At 31.6% G+C, this 23,006-nt stretch overlaps 1 protein-coding gene across 1 annotated transcript in view; it reads left to right on the forward strand.

The window, feature by feature from the left end:
- Positions 1 to 19,407: 19,407 nt before the first annotated feature.
- arid5b (AT-rich interaction domain 5B) overlaps positions 19,408 to 23,006 on the forward strand; it is a 110,487-nt gene continuing 106,888 nt past the window's right edge. The window contains exons 1-2 of the mRNA XM_087802531.1: positions 19,408 to 19,471; positions 20,005 to 20,259. Coding sequence (XP_087658657.1) covers positions 19,451 to 19,471; positions 20,005 to 20,259 — 276 coding nt within the window. The 5' untranslated portion in view covers positions 19,408 to 19,450. The remainder of the gene's footprint in view (positions 19,472 to 20,004; positions 20,260 to 23,006) is intronic.

Here is a 23,006-nt window from a genome sequence, read left to right on the forward strand (position 1 = left end):
ATCATTTAAAATAATTATAAAGATAAACATAAATACTAATCATTTAAAATAATTATAAAGATAAACATAAATACTAATCATTTAAAATAATTATAAAGATAAACGTAAATACTAATCATTTAAAATAATTATAAAGATAAACATAAATACTAATCATTTAAAATAATTATAAAGATAAACATAAATACTAATCATTTAAAATAATTATAAAGATAAACATAAATACTAATCATTTAAAATAATTATAAAGATAAACATAAATACTAATCATTTAAAATAATTATAAAGATAAACATAAATACTAATCATTTAAAATAATTATAAAGATAAACATAAATACTAATCATTTAAAATAATTATAAAGATAAACATAGATACTAATCATTTAAAATAATAATAAAGATAAACATAAATACTAATCATTTAAAATAATTATAAAGATAAACATAAATACTAATCATTTAAAATAATAATAAAGATAAACATAAATACTAATCATTTAAAATAATTATAAAGATAAACATAAATACTAATCATTTAAAATAATTATAAAGATAAACATAAATACTAATCATTTAAAATAATTATAAAGATAAACATAAATACTAATCATTTAAAATGATTATAAAGATAAACATAAATACTAATCATTTAAAATAATTATAAAGATAAACATAAATACTAATCATTTAAAATAATTATAAAGATAAACATAAATACTAATCATTTAAAATAATTATAAAGATAAACATAGATACTAATCATTTAAAATGATTATAAAGATAAACATAAATACTAATCATTTAAAATAATTATAAAGATAAACATAAATACTAATCATTTAAAATAATTATAAAGATAAACATAAATACTAATCATTTAAAATAATAATAAAGATAAACATAAATACTAATCATTTAAAATAATTATAAAGATAAACATAAATACTAATCATTTAAAATAATTATAAAGATAAACATAAATACTAATCATTTAAAATAATAATAAAGATAAACATAAATACTAATCATTTAAAATAATTATAAAGATAAACATAAATACTAATCATTTAAAATAATTATAAAGATAAACATAAATACTAATCATTTAAAATAATTATAAAGATAAACATAAATACTAATCATTTAAAATAATTATAAAGATAAACATAAATACTAATCATTTAAAATAATTATAAAGATAAACATAAATACTAATCATTTAAAATAATTATAAAGATAAACATAAATACTAATCATTTAAAATAATTATAAAGATAAACATAAATACTAATCATTTAAAATAATTATAAAGATAAACATAAATACTAATCATTTAAAATAATTATAAAGATAAACATAAATACTAATCATTTAAAATAATTATAAAGATAAACATAAATACTAATCATTTAAAATAATTATAAAGATAAACATAAATACTAATCATTTAAAATGATTATAAAGATAAACATAAATACTAATCATTTAAAATAATTATAAAGATAAACATAAATACTAATCATTTAAAATAATTATAAAGATAAACATAAATACTAATCATTTAAAATAATTATAAAGATAAACATAAATACTAATCATTTAAAATAATTATAAAGATAAACATAAATACTAATCATTTAAAATAATTATAAAGATAAACATAAATAAAACACACTGAGGTCCAGATGACCAGCAGCCTGTAGACGTTCAGGATCATCAGGAGGAAGTTCTTCAGGGAACAAGGTCATGACAGTCGGACCAGCAGGAACCTCCTGGATGAACAAGACTCGACCGGACATCAGTGTGTTTGCTCCAGAGCGACACCTGCTGGTCGTCCTGGCTTAGTGACCTGGAGCTGACCACTGTGGACACATCGTATCTTCACCTCCATCACTCTCTTCTTCACCTCCATCACTCTCTTCTTCACCTCCCTCACTCTCTTCTTCACCTCCCTCACTCTCTTCTTCACCTCCATCACTCTCTTCTTCACCTCCATCACTCTCTTCTTCACCTCCCTCACTCTCTTCTTCACCTCCCTCACTCTTCTTCACCTCCCTCACTCTCTTCTTCACCTCCCTCACTCTCTCCTTCACCTCCATCACTCTCTTCTTCACCTCCCTCACTCTTTTCTACACCTCCATCACTCTCTTCTTCACCTCCATCACTCTCTTCTTCACCTCCCTCACTCTCTTCTTCACCTCCATCACTCTCTTCTTCACCTCCATCACTCTCTTCTTCACCTCCATCACTCTCTTCTTCACCTCCATCACTCTCTTCTTCACCTCCATCACTCTCTTCTTCACCTCCATCACTCTCTTCTTCACCTCCATCACTCTCTTCTTCACCTCCATCACTCTCTTCTTCACCTCCATCACTCTCTTCTTCACCTCCATCACTCTCTTCTTCACCTCCCTCACTCTCTTCTTCACCTCCATCACTCTCTTCTTCACCTCCATCACTCTCTTCTTCACCTCCATCACTCTCTTCTTCACCTCCATCACTCTCTTCTTCACCTCCCTCACTCTCTTCCTGCAGCAGAACCTCAGTGGAAACATTATGAACGTCGTGTTTATTTAGAAAAACATCAAACATGATTATTATGGTTTACATTTTGGTTTTAGTGCAAATGTTGTTTAAATACGTTTATCCTCAACGAAGCCGCTGTAGTCACGTGACCAGATGTTCAGGAAGAAAAAAACATTCAAACAAATACTTTAACTAATCATTTCATAGATTAAAATCAATAAAGTACTGAATCATAACGACTGAAATCTAACAAAGTTATGGTGTTTGTTATGTTTGTTGACATAATCCTGAGTTAAAACAGCTCTTTGTGATTAAAGTCACTAAAGTGGACGTGTTTAGACCGGAGACTACATTTCCCATGAGCACTTGCTAAACGTCGAAAAAGTTTCCATATCCCGGTTTGTAGTTTGAATCTTGTGTTCCAGACTGTTGGACGAATGAAGTCGCGCACCTGAGGATAGTCCTGGAGTCTCTTCACCACAGACGTCCATGTTTCAGGCCAGAAGATCCTGGAACCTCCTCCAGGAGATCCTGGAACCTCCTCCAGGAGATCCTGGAACCTCCTCCAGGAGATCCTGGAACCTCCTCCAGGAGATCCTGGCGTCATCACGGCCGCACAGGACGGCCATGTTGTTTGCGAGGCAGACTCTTATCACATATGTGTTGATCATAATCATGACCTCTGAGGCGTCAGGGGTCGACAGGTCACACAATCATCAGCGTGTGATTGGTCGAGACAAAGGAAGCATGTGTGTCTCTTCAGGGAGTCTAAGAGCTTCATGACACATTTGTTCACTTCTATCTTCATCCATCATTACATTCCACTGTCAGGAGCTTCTGCTGAGTTGTTAAGGAGGAAGTGCTGCGAGTGTTTCCTGCCTTTATAGGAAGTGACTGAACCAGCTGAGTGGAGAGTTATTCAGCTTTCTCAGAGACGAGGCGGGGCCTCCAGGATAAACCAATAGCGTAGCAGTTAGAGGGCGGAGCACCAAATGAGGTAGAACTTTGTTCTTGTTTGAAAATAACATAACTTTATCTTTGTTCTTGTTTGTAAATGACATTACTTTATCTTTGTTCTTGTTTGTAAATGACATAACTTTATCTTTGTTCTTGTTTGTAAATGACATAACTTTAACTTTGTTCTTGTTTGTAAATAACATAACTTTAACTTTGTTCTTGTTTGTAAATAACATAACTTTAACTTTGTTCTTGTTTGAAAATAACATAACTTTAACTTTGTTCTTGTTTGTAAATGACATAACTTTAACTTTGTTCTTGTTTGTAAATGACATAACTTTAACTTTGTTCTTGTTTGTAAATGACATACATAACTTTAACTTTGTTCTTGTTTGTAAATAACATAACTTTAACTTTGTTCTTGTTTGTAAATGACATAACTTTAACTTTGTTCTTGTTTGTAAATGACATAACTTTATCTTTGTTCTTGTTTGTGAATAACATAACTTTAACTTTGTTCTTGTTTGTAAATGACATAACTTTAACTTTGTTCTTGTTTGTGAATAACATAACTTTAACTTTGTTCTTGTTTGTAAATGACATAACTTTAACTTTGTACTTGTTTGTAAATGACATAACTTTAACTTTGTTCTTGTTTGTAAATGACATAACTTTAACTTTGTTCTTGTTTGTAAATAACATAACTTTAACTTTGTTCTTGTTTGTAAATGACATAACTTTAACTTTGTTCTTGTTTGTAAATAACATAACTTTAACTTTGTTCTTGTTTGTAAATGACATAACTTTAACTTTGTTCTTGTTTGTAAATGACATAACTTTAACTTTGTTCTTGTTTGTAAATAACATAACTTTAACTTTGTTCTTGTTTGTAAATGACATAACTTTAACTTTGTTCTTGTTTGTAAATGACATAACTTTATCTTTGTTCTTGTTTGTAAATAACATAACTTTAACTTTGTTCTTGTTTGTAAATGACATAACTTTAACTTTGTTCTTGTTTGTAAATGACATAACTTTAACTTTGTTCTTGTTTGTAAATAACATAACTTTAACTTTGTTCTTGTTTGTAAATGACATAACTTTAACTTTGTTCTTGTTTGTAAATGACATAACTTTAACTTTGTTCTTGTTTGTAAATGACATAACTTTAACTCTGTTCTTGTTTGTAAATAACATAACTTTATCTTTGTTCTTGTTTGTAAATGACATAACTTTAACTTTGTTCTTGTTTGTAAATAACATAACTTTAACTTTGTTCTTGTTTGTAAATAACATAACTTTAACTTTGTTCTGGTTTGTAAATAACATAACTTTATATTTGTTCTTGTTTGTAAATGACATAACTTTAACTTTGTTCTTGTTTGTAAATAACATAACTTTAACTTTGTTCTTGTTTGTAAATGACATAACTTTAACTTTGTTCTTGTTTGTAAATTACATAACTTTAACTTTGTTCTTGTTTGTAAATAACATAACTTTATCTTTGTTCTTGTTTGTAAATGACATAACTTTAACTTTGTTCTTGTTTGTAAATGACATAACTTTAACTTTGTACTTGTTTGTAAATGACATAACTTTAACTTTGTTCTTGTTTGTAAATGACATAACTTTAACTTTGTTCTTGTTTGTAAATGACATAACTTTAACTTTGTTCTTGTTTGTAAATAACAAAACTTTAACTTTGTTCTTGTTTGTAAATGACATAACTTTAACTTTGTTCTTGTTTGTAAATAACATAACTTTAACTTTGTTCTTGTTTGTAAATGACATAACTTTAACTTTGTTCTTGTTTGTAAATAACATAACTTTAACTTTGTTCTTGTTTGTAAATGACATAACTTTAACTTTGTTCTTGTTTGTAAATAACATAACTTTAACTTTGTTCTTGTTTGTAAATGACATAACTTTAACTTTGTTCTTGTTTGTAAATGACATAACTTTAACTATGTTCTTGTTTGTAAATAACATAACTTTAACTTTGTTCTTGTTTGTAAATGACATAACTTTAACTTTGTTCTTGTTTGTAAATGACATAACTTTATCTTTGTTCTTGTTTGTAAATAACATAACTTTAACTTTGTTCTTGTTTGTAAATGACATAACTTTAACTTTGTTCTTGTTTGTAAATGACATAACTTTAACTTTGTTCTTGTTTGTAAATGACATAACTTTAACTTTGTTCTTGTTTGTAAATGACATAACTTTAACTTTGTTCTTGTTTGTAAATAACATAACTTTAACTTTGTTCTTGTTTGTAAATGACATAACTTTAACTTTGTTCTTGTTTGTAAATGACATAACTTTAACTTTGTTCTTGTTTGTAAATAACATAACTTTATCTTTGTTCTTGTTTGTAAATAACATAACTTTAACTTTGTTCTTGTTTGTAAATAACATAACTTTAACTTTGTTCTGGTTTGTAAATAACATAACTTTATATTTGTTCTTGTTTGTAAATGACATAACTTTAACTTTGTTCTTGTTTGTAAATAACATAACTTTAACTTTGTTCTTGTTTGTAAATGACATAACTTTAACTTTGTTCTTGTTTGTAAATGACATAACTTTAACTTTGTTCTTGTTTGTAAATAACATAACTTTATCTTTGTTCTTGTTTGTAAATGACATAACTTTAACTTTGTACTTGTTTGTAAATGACATAACTTTAACTTTGTTCTTGTTTGTAAATAACAAAACTTTAACTTTGTTCTTGTTTGTAAATGACATAACTTTAACTTTGTTCTTGTTTGTAAATAACATAACTTTAACTTTGTTCTTGTTTGTAAATGACATAACTTTAACTTTGTTCTTGTTTGTAAATAACATAACTTTAACTTTGTTCTTGTTTGTAAATGACATAACTTTAACTTTGTTCTTGTTTGTAAATAACATAACTTTAACTTTGTTCTTGTTTGTAAATAACATAACTTTAACTTTGTTCTTGTTTGTAAATGACATAACTTTAACTTTGTTCTTGTTTGTAAATGACATAACTTTAACTTTGTTCTTGTTCGTAAATGACATAACTTTAACTTTGTTCTTGTTTGTAAATGACATAACTTTAACTTTGTTCTTGTTTGTAAATAACATAACTTTAACTTTGTTCTTGTTTGTAAATAACATAACTTTAACTTGTTCTTGTTTGTAAATAACATAACTTTAACTTTAACTTTGTTCTTGTTTGTAAATAACATAACTTTAACTTTGTTCTTGTTTGTAAATAACATAACTTTAACTTTGTTCTTGTTTGTAAATAACATAACTTTAACTTTGTTCTTGTTTGTAAATAACATAACTTTAACTTTGTTCTTGTTTTTAAATAACATAACTTTAACTTTGTTCTTGTTTGTAAATAACATAACTTTAACTTTGTTCTTGTTTGTAAATAACATAACTTTAACTTTGTTCTTGTTTGTAAATGACATAACTTTAACTTTGTTCTTGTTTGTAAATGACATAACTTTAACTTTGTTCTTGTTTGTAAATAACATAACTTTAACTTTGTTCTTGTTTGTATATGACATAACTTTAACTTTGTTCTTGTTTGTAAATGACATAACTTTAACTTTGTTCTTGTTTGTAAATAACATAACTTTATCTTTGTTCTTGTTTGTAAATGACATAACTTTAACTTTGTTCTTGTTTGTAAATAACATAACTTTCACTTTGTTCTTGTTTGTAAATGACATAACTTTAACTTTGTTCTTGTTTGTAAATAACATAACTTTATCTTTGTTCTTGTTTGTAAATGACATAACTTTAACTTTGTTCTTGTTTGTAAATAACATAACTTTAACTTTGTTCTTGTTTGTAAATTACATAACTTTAACTTTGTTCTTGTTTGTAAATAACATAACTTTATCTTTGTTCTTGTTTGTAAATGACATAACTTTAACTTTGTTCTTGTTTGTAAATAACATAACTTTAACTTTGTTCTTGTTTGTAAATGACATAACTTTAACTTTGTTCTTGTTTGTAAATGACATAACTTTAACTTTGTTCTTGTTTGTAAATGACATAACTTTAACTTTGTTCTTGTTTGTAAATAACATAACTTTAACTTTGTTCTTGTTTGTAAATGACATAACTTTAACTTTGTTCTTGTTTGTAAATAACATAACTTTATCTTTGTTCTTGTTTGTAAATGACATAACTTTAACTTTGTTCTTGTTTGTAAATGACATAACTTTAACTTTGTTCTTGTTTGTAAATAACATAACTTTATCTTTGTTCTTGTTTGTAAATGACATAACTTTAACTTTGTTCTTGTTTGTAAATAACATAACTTTAACTTTGTTCTTGTTTGTAAATAACATAACTTTAACTTGTTCTTGTTTGTAAATAACATAACTTTAACTTGTTCTTGTTTGTAAATAACATAACTTTAACTTTAACTTTGTTCTTGTTTGTAAATAACATAACTTTAACTTTGTTCTTGTTTGTAAATAACATAACTTTAACTTTAACTTTGTTCTTGTTTGTAAATAACATAACTTTAACTTTGTTCTTGTTTGTAAATAACATAACTTTAACTTTGTTCTTGTTTGTAAATAACATAACTTTAACTTTGTTTACTGTTAAAACATCAGTTTATTTACTATTAAAACATCTCTTTATTTACAATTAAAACATCAGTTTATTTACTGTTAAAACATGTCTTTATTTACAATTAAAACATCTCTTTATTTACAATTAAAACATCTCTTTATTTACTATTAAAACATCTCTTTATTTACAATTAAAACATCTCTTTATTTACTGTTAAAACATCAGTTTATTTACTATTAAAACATCTCTTTATTTACAATTAAAACATCTCTTTATTTACTGTTAAAATATGTATTTATTTACTATTAAAACATCTCTTTATTTACTATTAAAACATCTCTTTATTTACAATTAAAACATCTCTTTATTTACAATTAAAACATCTCTTTATTTACTATTAAAACATCTCTTTATTTACAATTAAAACATCTCTTTATTTACTGTTAAAACATGTCTTTATTTACTATTAAAACATGTCTTTATTTACAATTAAAACATCTCTTTATTTACTATTAAAACATCTCTTTATTTACTATTAAAAGATCTCTTTATTTACTGTTAAAACATCAGTTTATTTACTATTAAAACATCTCTTTATTTACAATTAAAACATCTCTTTATTTACTGTTAAAACATGTCTTTATTTACAATTAAAACATCTCTTTATTTACTATTAAAACATCTCTTTATTTACTATTAAAACATCTCTTTATTTACAATTAAAACATCTCTTTATTTACTGTTAAAACATGTCTTTATTTACTGTTAAAACATGTCTTTATTTACTATTAAAACATCTCTTTATTTACAATTAAAACATCTCTTTATTTACTATTAAAACATCTCTTTATTTACTATTAAAACATCTCTTTATTTACTGTTAAAACATCAGTTTATTTACTATTAAAACATCTCTTTATTTACAATTAAAACATCTCTTTATTTACTGTTAAAACATGTCTTTATTTACAATTAAAACATCTCTTTATTTACTGTTAAAACATGTCTTTATTTACTATTAAAACATGTCTTTATTTACAATTAAAACATCTCTTTATTTACTGTTAAAACATCAGTTTATTTACTATTAAAACATCTCTTTATTTACAATTAAAACATGTCTTTATTTACTGTTAAAACATGTCTTTATTTACTATTAAAACATCTCTTTATTTACAATTAAAACATCTCTTTATTTACTGTTAAAACATCAGTTTATTTACAATTAAAACATCTCTTAATTTACAATTAAAACATCTCTTTATTTACAATTAAAACATCTCTTTATTTACTGTTAAAACATGTCTTTATTTACTGTTAAAACATCAGTTTATTTACAATTAAAACATCTCTTTATTTACAATTAAAACATGTCTTTATTTACTATTAAAACATGTCTTTATTTACTGTTAAAACATCAGTTTATTTACAATTAAAACATCTCTTTATTTACAATTAAAACATCTCTTTATTTACAATTAAAACATCTCTTTATTTACTGTTAAAACATCAGTTTATTTACAATTAAAACATCTCTTTATTTACAATTAAAACATGTCTTTATTTACTGTTAAAACATGTCTTTATTTACTATTAAAACATCTCTTTATTTACAATTAAAACATCTCTTTATTTACTGTTAAAACATCTCTTTATTTACTATTAAAACATCAGTTTATTTACAATTAAAACATCTCTTTATTTACAATTAAAACATCAGTTTATTTACTGTTAAAACATCTCTTTATTTACTATTAAAACATCAGTTTATTTACTGTTAAAACATCAGTTTATTTACTATTAAAACATCAGTTTATTTACTATTAAAACATCAGTTTATTTACTTTTAAAACATCAGTTTATTTACTTTTAAAACATCAGTTTATTTACTTTTAAAACATCAGTTTATTTACTATTAAAACATCAGTTTATTTACTGTTAAAACATCAGTTTATTTACTATTAAAACATCAGTTTAAACATTTAAAGAATTCATCAAACGTACGCTCTGGCCAGGGAACGTCCCAATGGTACACGTGAGGACAGAAGTTAAAAATGAAATGTTATTACTTTCATGTTTATTCATCTTCAAGCATCCTCGTTCCTGTCAATCACAGCTGATCACTTTCTCTCCACAAGGGGGCGCTCCAGACCAACAGTAGAAACATTCATCAAGTCACAATTCTATTTAGAGACTTTTAAAAAAGGATCAATTCATTTGTTGGAAAAATATATTTTTAAATGTGAATAAAATGAATGAAAAACGTGAAACTTGAAAAAATCAAACTAACGTGTTTCATCACCTGCTGGTAAAATAATAAAAACAAAAATAAATAGATAATAATAACAATAATACAATAATAATAATAGTAATTATAATTATAATTATAATAATAATAATAATGAGAATATAATATAATAATAATAATAATAATAATAATAATAAATAAAAATAAGCTCCTCCTTCAGAGAATCAATCTCCTCAATCGAGCCTGTTCTCTGAATCTCTCTCTCAAACCAACTAGTTCAATTACTTTGTAAACTGTTTGTTTTAGTAAACAAAATTAGTCAAGTTGATGGTGAAGTGAAAAGTGAAACATGAAGTCTTGACACCGTGTGGTCCTGAACTGCCTGATTAAAACTTAACCCCAGACAACATTCCCTCCTCCATAGTCTTCTTATCTAGTCTTACTTATTACAAACATAATACTTTAGGTACTTGGATGCCGTTTTCGTCCGCTGTGGATAGTGGGGACCAATATCTGAACCTGATTCTGGGGAGGACTAAACCACAATCTCCTGAGTGGTGCTTCCTGGTGTTGCCTCTGCTGGTTCCGCTGGTTCTGGATCTTCAAGGACACTTTCGTTTGGCAGATCCTGATGGTACCGTGGACAGATTTGATGTTGATGTCGTCTCACCGGCCCCCGATCTCAGTGCCACTCTCCATGATATTGGTCCACTTCTCTCCAGCAATGTTGCTGGAATCCATTGTTCCATCCATTGAGTATAAAGAAATCCTAGAACAATTTAAGACAAACTTAAATCACATTAGATGCCCCTTTAAGAATATCTTGAATTCGGCACTTACCAAACTGGGCACATTATCACTGACGATAACCACAGGGAGTCCATGATTGGCGAAAATGCTTCTCAAAACTGTCGCAGAGGCTGGAAGAGACTGCATCGGGTGTGCCTCGATCCACTTGGAGTAAGCATCGATGACAATGAGAAGCATTTTCCTAAATACTAGGCCACAGAAGTCTATATGCAGTGTCATCAATGGCTATGCTAATGCCCATGGATGCACCGGTGCAGCTCTATTGGACTGACATGCATGACATATGTGCACTGCTGGCTCTACATCAGCGTCCATGTATGGCCACCCCACATAACTGCGGGCCAAGTTCATCTATGATTCTCTCTCTTCCTTGGGGTGGTACTATCACCCTACTTCCCAACAGGATACAGCTTTCTTCCAAACTTGATTGTTGACGTCGGAAGTATGAAGAACCTTGCAACAACAGCTTAACTCTGGACAAAAGTTGGTCCCGTCTAGTCCACTCCTGGATCTGTTTTACATGCAGTGGTGTGACATTCATGTGCTCCATAAGCATGACAACCAAGAGAAATACTACTGGGAGTAGTTGGCAATGGAAGTCTGCTTAAAGCATCCCATTGCCATGTTCAGTAACTTCCTGCCAAAACCAAAGCCCATCTTTGCATTCTGGCTGCTGCAAGTTGTGGGACGAAAGTACAATGTGTGCCTAACAAGAACTGGTGATATACAAACAACAACTGCTGATATATAGCTAGTTGCTCTTTTTCAATTTCTGCTGATGTGAGGGATTGCGGCATGTAGCCAAGTGGTCTGTCTGCCCCATCGTAAGACAAGACAGCTCCACAACCATAAGGTGAGGTTCTGTAGCCAAGATACACAACCTCTGCAGCCATGAACACACACTTGTCTTTCTTGAGCCGGACACTCGCCTTTGAGAGTCTCCCCAGTACTGCCTCTAGGTTCTGTAAATGGCTTGTGTCATTTCCCATCACCTGAATGTTGTGGAAGTCCTTTCAAGTTGTCCATAGTGTGCTGAAACATGCCTGGGGCTGAAGGCAGCCTTGTGTATTGGAAAAGTCCACAGTGTGTGTTTATTATTGTAAACTGTTTGGAATCTTCATCAAGCAGAAGTTGCTGATAGGACTGAGACTTGACTAATGCCAATAAGTCTTCTGTCTTGGGAATGGGGTAGTTATCCAGCTTGGATACTGGATTCACTGTAACTTTGTAGTCCCCACAGATCCGTACACTTTTGTCTTGTTTTTTTAAATATGGGAACTTTAGGGGCAGCCCACTCTGAAAAACGTACAGGCTCAATGATACCTTCCTTTTCTAGTCTAGCTAACTAAAAGGATCGAAACAACGGAGTCGTTTCCGTCGCTCAAACACGACGTCACATCCGTCCCGGGTCTTATCCTTCGCTTTGTGCAGAAAGATGAACAATCCAGAGTGTGTAACGGGTTGTTTATTCGCTGCTTCAAGTCAAAGAAAATACAAGCTTTCAATAATTCATCAATAATGGTGGCGAGCTGTAAAAAGTTCGCTATATTTAAGTCAAAGTCCACACCCAGTGGGTCGTTCTTTCCGGCCAAATTGTTCTTTCAAGTTCCCTGTGTTACCAATCCCCCATTGAGAGACTTCCTAATTTGACTCCTTTTAATCTAATTATTTAAATGTTCTTGGGCGGAGTTAACATGTTGTGGGTGTTGTTTTCCTGTCTTCTGCTTCCCCCCCCGGGGTGTTGCCGGACCTGTTTATTCCTGTCCCTTTGTCAGATGTAGTTGCAGGCAGACAAAAAATGTTGATTCTACCGGTGTTTTTGACCCTAATTCTGATTCAAGCTTGTCTTTAACCAGTAATCAGTTGTGAGTGGAATGTTGATTGTGAATGTGTTGTCAAACGTTCCCACTCTTAGATCAAATGAGTAAATTGTACTTTATATTTTGATTATCTTTTAGCATTAATTTAATTTAAGTATGGCGTATAAGTATATAACAATTTTGATCCAACATAACTCATTCTGAACCTTCTCCCTTAGGGCATATGGCAGTGGCTTGGCTTTTAAAATAATGTGGTTTTGCGGCTGGGTTAACATACATTTTTGCAGTTGCTCCTACTTAAGTACCCAGTTCCCCTTTAAACACATCTTTGTGCCGTGACGGAAGAGTATCCAATTCCTTTTGCTGCCCCATCTGAAATCTGAAAATAGCCCAGTCTAGCTGCTACCTATCTAGCTAATAGCTTTCAGCCAATTTCTTCCTACTAAGTTTGGACCATTAACTTTGACACCCAACAGAAACATAATTTCTGTTTGCCCTTTGTAAGTGATTGAGGCCTTCATTACCTACCACTCCAACCTAATTTCTTGTTTAAGTGACCAGTTTTTGTTTGAAGTAGTGATCCACCCCCTATTTTCTTGCACGATTCTTCAATCATTACTGTAATGCCGGAACAAGGGTCTATTTCAAACTAAATGTTATGTCCGTTTACTATTTTTTGTTCCTTATATGACTCAACTTTTTCCTCTTGTCAAGATTGTACAATATTTGGATATCTTCCAGCCTGTGAGTTGCACCTCTTGTCTTTCCCCAGTTCTGTCTTGTTTGTTTGGGTCCTCGGCTTCTCCTGGCTAAGTGCCCCCTCTTGTGACAGTTGTGGCACACTGCGTCTCTGAAACGGCAATCGGCGGATGAGTGGTTCTCTCCACATCTGAAACATCCTCCCATCGCTGTCGGTGTCTGTGTCTGCCGCTCTGCTGTTGAAGACTGAAGTTAGTGAAGATATCCCTCTGTTACACTGTGCTGCAGTTCTGCTACACCCTTAGATGCTGCTTCCATCGATGTTGCCTACTCGACTGCTCTTGCCAGTGACAGTCTGTCGTCTGCTTTTGATAACAAATGTCTTTGGATGCGGTCATCATTAACCCCCTAACTTAATTTGTCTCTGAGCAAGTCATCCAGTGTAGTACCAAAACCCATGAGTTATTGGTTACATAACTTCAGGTTCTAAGATTGATGCAAAGCCCTCCAACCACTTTGCTATTGGTTTATCCTCAGCGCCTGCCTCGTCTCTGAGAAAGCTCAATGAACTTTCCACCCAGGTGGGGAATACCCAACTACTAAAAACTCAGCTGGGAAAGGCGGCACCTGGGCCACGTGGTTAGAGGGCTTCGCACCAATCGTAGAACCTGAAGTTATGAAACCAATAACTCAGGGGTTCTACGTCTTTTGATGCTCCGCCCTCTAACTACTTCGCTGTTGGTTTATCCTCAAGGCCCTGCCTCGTCTCTGAGAAAACTCAATGAACTTGCCACCCAGCTGGGGAATACCCAACGCACTTCCTCCTACTGAAAACTCAGCTGGGAAAGGTGGCACCTGGACGACGTGGTTAGAGGGCCTCGCACCAATCGTAGAACCTGAAGTTGTGAAACCAATAACTCAGGGGTTCCACTTCCTTTGGTGCTCCACCCTTTAACCGCTTAGCTATTGGTTTAAACCAAGACGAAGCCGAACAGGATCAATGTACCCCCAGCTGGACGCCGCTCCTCCCAGCAGCATCACAAGGGGGACGTCAGTGGTCAAAACAATGTGAGCTACTGATCCTGTAGCCACGTCGAGGAGATAGGCTCTGGCGAAGGTTGAGGTGGACGCCCAAGAAGCGACTGAGCAGACGACCTCTGCTGCTACACCCTGCCAAAAAACACTGAGGCTGCCACACCGCAGGCGGAGTGTGCCCCAAGTCCGCTAGGAGCAGATCAACTCGCTGCCCGCCTGCATGCCTAGTGGGGTTAATCAGAGGCCCTGAGGAAGAACCAAAGAGGACATGTGAGGTTCTCCTTGCTGGCAAGGTCCGCCACCTAGTGACTGAACAGAGACCATATTTCTGCAGCCACCGACTCGGAAAAACCCCAGCTCGCCCCGGCACACACTGAGCTCTGAGAGAGAGCAGGTGATGGTCTGCCCACAGCCAGATCTTCTTTGCCACACTGAGAAGGGCTAGACCTGGATGCGTCTGTGAATCTACAAATGCTTCCTTGCACATATTTCCGGACCACAGGAGAGAAATCCTTCCAGGCTGTTGCTCCTAAGCTTTGGAACGATCTTCCTCTGTGTTTGATGATCTACTGACTCCTTCAAGAAACATCTCAAGACACCTTTAATTGTGCAGGCCTTTCCCTGACTTTATGGGACTCCTGTGTCTGTCTTATGTGTCTTGATTATAGAGCAAATGTACATGATTTCCCGCCTTTATAGGTAGTGGACTGCACCCAGTTGGGTGGCAAGTTCATTGATCTTTCTCAGAGACGAGGCAGGGCCTCAAGGATAAAGGAAGCGGTTCAGTGAGGATCCTGTTCCTGGACTTTTCTAGTGCCTTCAACACCATCCAGCCCACTCTGCTGCAGGACAAATTGACACAGATGCATGTGGACCCTGGTCTGGTCTCCTGGATTACGGATTATCTTACTGATAGACCACAGTATGTCAGGCTGAAGGACATCACGTCTGACACTGTGGTGTGCAGTACAGGAGCACCTCAGGGGACAGTACTGGCCCCTCTCCTCTTCACCATCTACACTTCAGACTTCTGCTACAACTCAGAGCTGAGTCTCGTCCAGAAGTATGCTGACGACACTGCTATTGTTGGATGCATCAGGGACAACAGTGAAGACGAGTACAGGAGTCTGATACGTGACTTTGTGCCCTGGAGTGAGAGGAACCACCTGCAGCTGAACACCTCAAAGACCAAGGAGCTGGTCTTAGACTTCGGGAGGTCCAGGACAAAGCCACGTCCAGTGTCCATCAGAGGTGACAAGGTGTAGATAGTGGACAACTATAGGTACCTCGGTGTGTGGATGGACAGTAAACTGGACTGGTCCTGCAACACAGACCATGTATATAAGAAGGTTCAGAGTAGACTGTACTTTCTGAGGAGGCTTCGATCATTTAACATCTGCAAGAAGCTCCTCTGCATGTTCGACCAGTCTGTAGTGGCCAGTGTCATGTTCTATGCTGTGGTGTGTTGGGGTGGAAATGTGTCCAAGAGGAGGTCAACAGGTCAACAGGTTGATCAGGAGGGCTGGCTCTGTGGTTGGCATGAAGCTGGACTCACTGGTGACAGTTGCTGAGAGAAGATCATTGAACAAACTACTGTCCATCATGGATGATGACATCATCCTCTCAACACTGTCATCAGTGAGCAGAGAAGCAGATGAAGCACGAATGCTCCTCCCATGATGCAACACTAATAGACTCAAGGATTCATTCCTCGGGCTATTAAATTGTACAATTCTGAGTTCGGGGGCAGAAGTGAAAGTATCTGGATGTTCTGTTCTATGTTAGTCTTTGTATCCTTTGTCTTTGTTGTTTTTCTTTGATCTATGTTCTTTATCTTTATCTTTAGACTTAGATTGTATCATCTTGTTCTTTATCTTTATTTCTCTTTTTTCTTGTTCTTATTTTATTTTGATATATTTTTTGTGAAAAATTGCTGTATTTGCTGTGGCTATTGGAAAAAAACAACAAAGTTCTACCTTACCTTACCTTACCTTGCCTTATAATCCAATAGCGAAGCTTTTAGAGGGCGCAGCACCAAAAGAAGTAGAACCACAGTGTTCAGACATCCTCCTCAACTCTGTCATGAATGAAGCAATTGTTTGACCATGTGGTCTGATTTTAGATGGAACTTTGAAACGTTCACAATGACACTGAGTTCTGACACAACTCTCTCCGCGTTTACTTTCCACCACATGCTCAGTAGAAGATCTCTTGCTCTCCATCCACAGACTTGTTGGCAACAAAGTAAAATTCCAAACGTTCTGCATTGATGTCACAACTCAATGCTTCTTCTTGTGAGACTAATCCAGCACTGCTATCTCTGGTAGGACCCCTAACAGAGAACCTTGTGGTCCCAGGACTGCCTGATTAAAACTAAACCCCAGACAACATTATAGCAGTAAACAAAGTTAGTTAAATTGATTTGTAATTTGAATTGAACTAGTGAAGCAGTACTGGTTTGGTTTGAAAGCATCAAATCATTAGTTACAGATGCTGATGTGATGAAGTTCTGGACGCGGTTCTGGAGGAGGTTCTGGAGGAGGTTCTGGACGAGGTTCTGGACGAGGTTCTGGACGAGGTTCTGGACGTGGATCCATTGATGAACCAGAGACGTCAATGTTCTGCTGCCATTAACATGTTTCCACACTGATCAAAACACTGATCAAAACACTGATCAAAACACTGAGAAGTGACACTGGAGCTCCATTCCATTCCATTCCATTCCATTCCATCACAGCAGGACAAAGACTTTGACAGAGAAATCATTCAATGTTTACCAGGAAACGTCTCATAACATTGTGATATTTAACCTTCATTATAGTTTCATTTCAAATGATGTTGCAACAAATAAAGAGGAACAACATCCAAATGATGATTGTTAGGGTTAAATAATTATCAAACAAGTGTAGATGAGATGAAATAAATCATTTCAAAATAAACGTTAATTCTGTGTATTCTAGTCCACGGATGTAAACACTGTTAAACTGCACCTTTATTTCTGGAACAGGCGCATTGCGTAATGTTACTAGAAAGAGCTGCTGGATCACGAGATTATGTTTCCTTCCCTCTGAGTTCAGGCTGTTCTCTCGAACACTCGGGGAAACAGCGCCACCAGGTAGACACGGCAGGTACTGCATCTGTACACGTGACAACATTAGGACACGAGAGACGAGAACAACACACGTGCCAAATAATTCTAACGTGTTTCATGTTGACTGTTTTAATTCTAACAAACACGAAGGAACTATTTAACCATGAATCATAAAACCATTTGTTGTCATGATGTGACGCTTTCTTCAAGAAAATTAAGATATTTATCATCATTTACGCATAAATATGTTACTATGTCTCTATTATCACTTCGTGTTGTGTTTTGAATGATATAAATTGTGATAATATCATCAGTTATATAATAATATCATCAGATACATAATAATATCATCAGATAAATAATAATATCATCAGATATATAATAATATCATCAGGTACATAATAATATCATCAGTTATATAATAATATCATCAGATACATAATAATATCATCAGATACATAATAATATCATCAGATACATAATAATATCATCAGTTATATAATAATATCATCAGTTATATAATAATATCATCAGATACATAATAATATCATCAGATACATAATAATATCATCAGTTATATAATAATATCATCAGATACATAATAATATCATCAGATATATAATAATATCATCAGATATATAATAATATCATCAGTTATATAATAATATCATCAGATACATAATAATATCATCAGATAAATAATAATATCATCAGATATATAATAATATCATCAGTTATATAATAATATCATCAGGTACATAATAATATCATCAGATACATAATAATATCATCAGATAAATAATAATATCATCAGATATATAATAATATCATCAGGTACACAATAATATCATCAGATACATAATAATATCATCAGATACATAATAATATCATCAGATATATAATAATATCATCAGATATATAATAATATCATCAGATACATAATAATATCATCAGATATATAATAATATCATCAGATACATAATAATATCATCAGATACATAATAATATTATCATTATGCATAATATATGTATAGAAGTACACATATATATATATAAATATTTCAGGATATATTTAGTAATAATATATATTATATTTAATAAGGATATGTTTGCTATATTTGTCGAAATATTTAATGATGGATGTAAGAACATATTTGATGATGTATTTGATTAAATACTCATTTAATTACATTTTAAAGATTTAATAATTGTTGCAACAAAATTGTTTTTTCTCTTTAATAGGAGAAATGTGCTCGCGCTGTCCTGGAAGCTGCATAACTACCACAAGCGTCATATTGGCAAACATCTCCCTAGTCGTTGAATTAAAATGGAAGATATTTATATTGAAATAATCCAGGAGTAAAGTGTCAGCAGTGCTTTTGTTGTCGCTGTTCCGGTTGACGGCATTTTTCGCAAACGTCATAATATGCTGTCAGTCGGTCCACGACAGCGCAATAAAATGCCACCAAAAATAGCTCCGTGGGTCCAATCCACGGGGATGAAGACCAAACACACGCAGACATCTGAACAAACGTCTTCTGCTGTGAAAGCGACAAATCGAAACCAACTCTGGGCTTAAAGGAGCCTCTTTTGCTGTCGACATGTGTTGCTATCTTCCAGGACCTGCAGCGATCCATTCAAGCCAGCAAGTTTGAGCTCGAGCTCGTTTGGATCTTTTGAGAAGAACGTCGAGATGGAGCCGAACTCACTCAAGGTACCGAAGGTTCTCACGTTATCTTCACTGAGGGTTCTAGCTTTAAACTCACTCAAGGTACCGAAGGTTCTCACGTTATCTTCACTGAGGGTTCTAGCTTTAAACTCACTCAAGGTACCGAAGGTTCTCACGTTATCTTCACTGAGGGTTCTAGCTTTAAACTCACTCAAGGTACCGAAGGTTCTCACGTTATCTTCACTGAGGGTTCTAGCTTTAAACTCACTCAAGGTACCGAAGGTTCTCACGTTATCTTCACTGAAGGTTCTAGTTTTAGTTTCACTGAAGGTTCTGAAGGTTCTGAAGGTTCTGAAGGCTCGAGCTTCTCAGACTATATTGTCCTCCAGACTCTGAAGAACTTTCCCTCGAGGCTGGTTAACGTTCGTCCATCGTTGAGTCTAAGAATAGACTCCATATATCGCGATATATCGCGGACCGAGAGTATCGTGATGTGTGTTAAGAGTGTAGTAAGTGTGTATTAAGTGTGTATTAAGTGTGTATTAAGTGTGTGTGTGTGTGTGTGTGTGTGTCCACAGTGGGTCGGCTCGTCTTGCGGCTTCCACGGACCCTCCATCTTCTACAAAGCCTTCTCGTTCCTCCAGGAGAGCCGGACCAGGCTGGTGTCTCTGGGAGACTTCTTCCTGGTCCGCCTCAGACCCTCAGACCCGGTGTGTGTGGCGGAGCTGCAGCTGCTGTGGGAAGAAAGATCCTCTAAAGTCCTGCTGTCGAGCTCCAGACTCTACTTCCTGCCCGAGGACTCCACGCTCGGAAGAACTGTCAATCATGGAGAGGTGAGCCTTCTGATGTCACGTGTGAACATGTATGTTGTACTTATACATGTATGAACATTTATACACAGATATACACATATGTAAACATATATACACATATGTAAACATATAGAAACTTATATAAACATATATAAACATTTATACACATATATACACATATATAAACATATAGAAACTTATATAAACATATATAAACATTTATACACATATATAAACATATATAAACATATAGAAACTTATATAAACATATATAAACATTTATAAACATATATTAACATTTATAAATATATATAAACATATATAAACATGTATACACATATATACACATATATAAACATATATAAACGTATATAAACATGTATAAATATATATAAACATATGTAAACATATATAAACATATATAAAGTTTTACCTTACCTTACCTTATAAACATTTATAAACATGTATACATATATATAACATATGTAAACATATATAAAGTTTTACCTTACCTTACCTTATAAACATTTATAAACATGTATAAATACATATAAACATATGTAAACATATATAAACATATATAAAGATATATAAACATATGTAAACATATATAAAGATATATAAAGATATATAAAGATATATAAACATATGTAAACATATATAAAGATATATAAACATATATAAAGATATATACACATTTATAAACATGTATAAATATATATAAACATATGTAAACATATATAAACATATACAAAGATATATAAACATATATAAACATGTATAAATATATATAAACATATGTAAACATATATAAACATATATAAAGATATATAAACATATGTAAACATATATAAACATATATACAGATATATAAACATATGTAAACATATATAAACATATGTAAACATATATAAACATATATAAACATTTATAAACATGTATAAAGATATATAAACATATGTAAACATATATATACATATATAAACATATATAAATATATGTAAACATATTAAAACATATATAAACATATATAAACATATATAAATATATGTAAACATATTAAAACATATATAAACATATGTAAACATATATAAACATATATAAACATTTATAAACATGTATAAAGATATATAAACATATGTAAACATATATAAACATATATAAATATATGTAAACATATTCAAACATATATAAACATATATAAACATATATAAATATATGTAAACATATTAAAACATATATAAACATATGTAAACATATGTAAACATATATAAACATATAAAAACATTCACAAACATCCATGTGTTCATCGATGTTAAGCAACAACTTGAAAGAACCGTTGAAACTCTTCCATGTTACACACACAACTGTGTTACACACACACACAACTGTGTTACAGACACACACAACTGTGTTACACACACACACAACTGTGTTACACACACAACTGTGTTACACACACACACAACTGTGTTACACACACACACACCACTGTGTTACACACACACACAACTGTGTTACACACACACACCACTGTGCTACACACACACACACCACTGTGCTACACACACATATGTGTTACACACACACACCACTGTGCTACACACATATGTGTTACATGTGTGAAAATGAAGGCAATAGTTGTGACTCTTATGTATTTGATCGGTGACTTGATTATTATTTCTCTCCTTTAAACACGTGATGTTTCGACACATTCATGGAGATTTAATAACGTTTGTTTATGACATAAAGATATTTGGATGTAAATATAATATTGTTTATGACATAAAGATATTTGGATGTAAATATAATATAGTTTATGACATAAAGATATTTGGATGTAAATATAATATAGTTTATGACATAAAGATATTTGGATGTAAATATAATATAGTTTATGACATAAAGATATTTGGATGTAAATATAATATTGTTTATGACATAAAGATATTTGGATGTAAATATAATATAGTTTATGACATAAAGATATTTGGATGTAAATATAATATAGTTTATGACATAAAGATATTTGGATGTAAATATAATATTGTTTATGACATAAAGATATTTGGATGTAAATATAATATAGTTTATGACATAAAGATATTTGGATGTAAATATAATATAGTTTATGACATAAAGATATTTGGATGTAAATATAATATAGTTTATGACATAAAGATATTTGGATGTAAATATAATATTGTTTATGACATAAAGATATTTGGATGTAAATATAATATTGTTTATGACATAAAGATATTTGGCTGTAAATATAATATTGTTTATGACATAAAGATATTTGGATGTAAATATAATATAGTTTATGACATAAAGATATTTGGATGTAAATATAATATTGTTTATGACATAAAGATATTTGGATGTAAATATAATATAGTTTATGACATAAAGATATTTGGATGTAAATATAATATTGTTTATGACATAAAGATATTTGGATGTAAATATAATATTGTTTATGACATAAAGATATTTGGATGTAAATATAATATAGTTTATGACATAAAGATATTTGGATGTAAATATAATATTGTTTATGACATAAAGATATTTGGATGTAAATATAATATTGTTTATGACATAAAGATATTTGGCTGTAAATATAATATTGTTTATGACATAAAGATATTTGGATGTAAATATAATATTGTTTATGACATAAAGATATTTGGATGTAAATATAATATAGTTTATGACATAAAGATATTTGGATGTAAATATAATATTGTTTATGACATAAAGAT

This window comes from Callionymus lyra, chromosome 11 (genome assembly GCF_982586985.1).
Source record: "Callionymus lyra chromosome 11, fCalLyr1.hap1.1, whole genome shotgun sequence".
Taxonomy (NCBI): domain Eukaryota; kingdom Metazoa; phylum Chordata; class Actinopteri; order Syngnathiformes; family Callionymidae; genus Callionymus; species Callionymus lyra.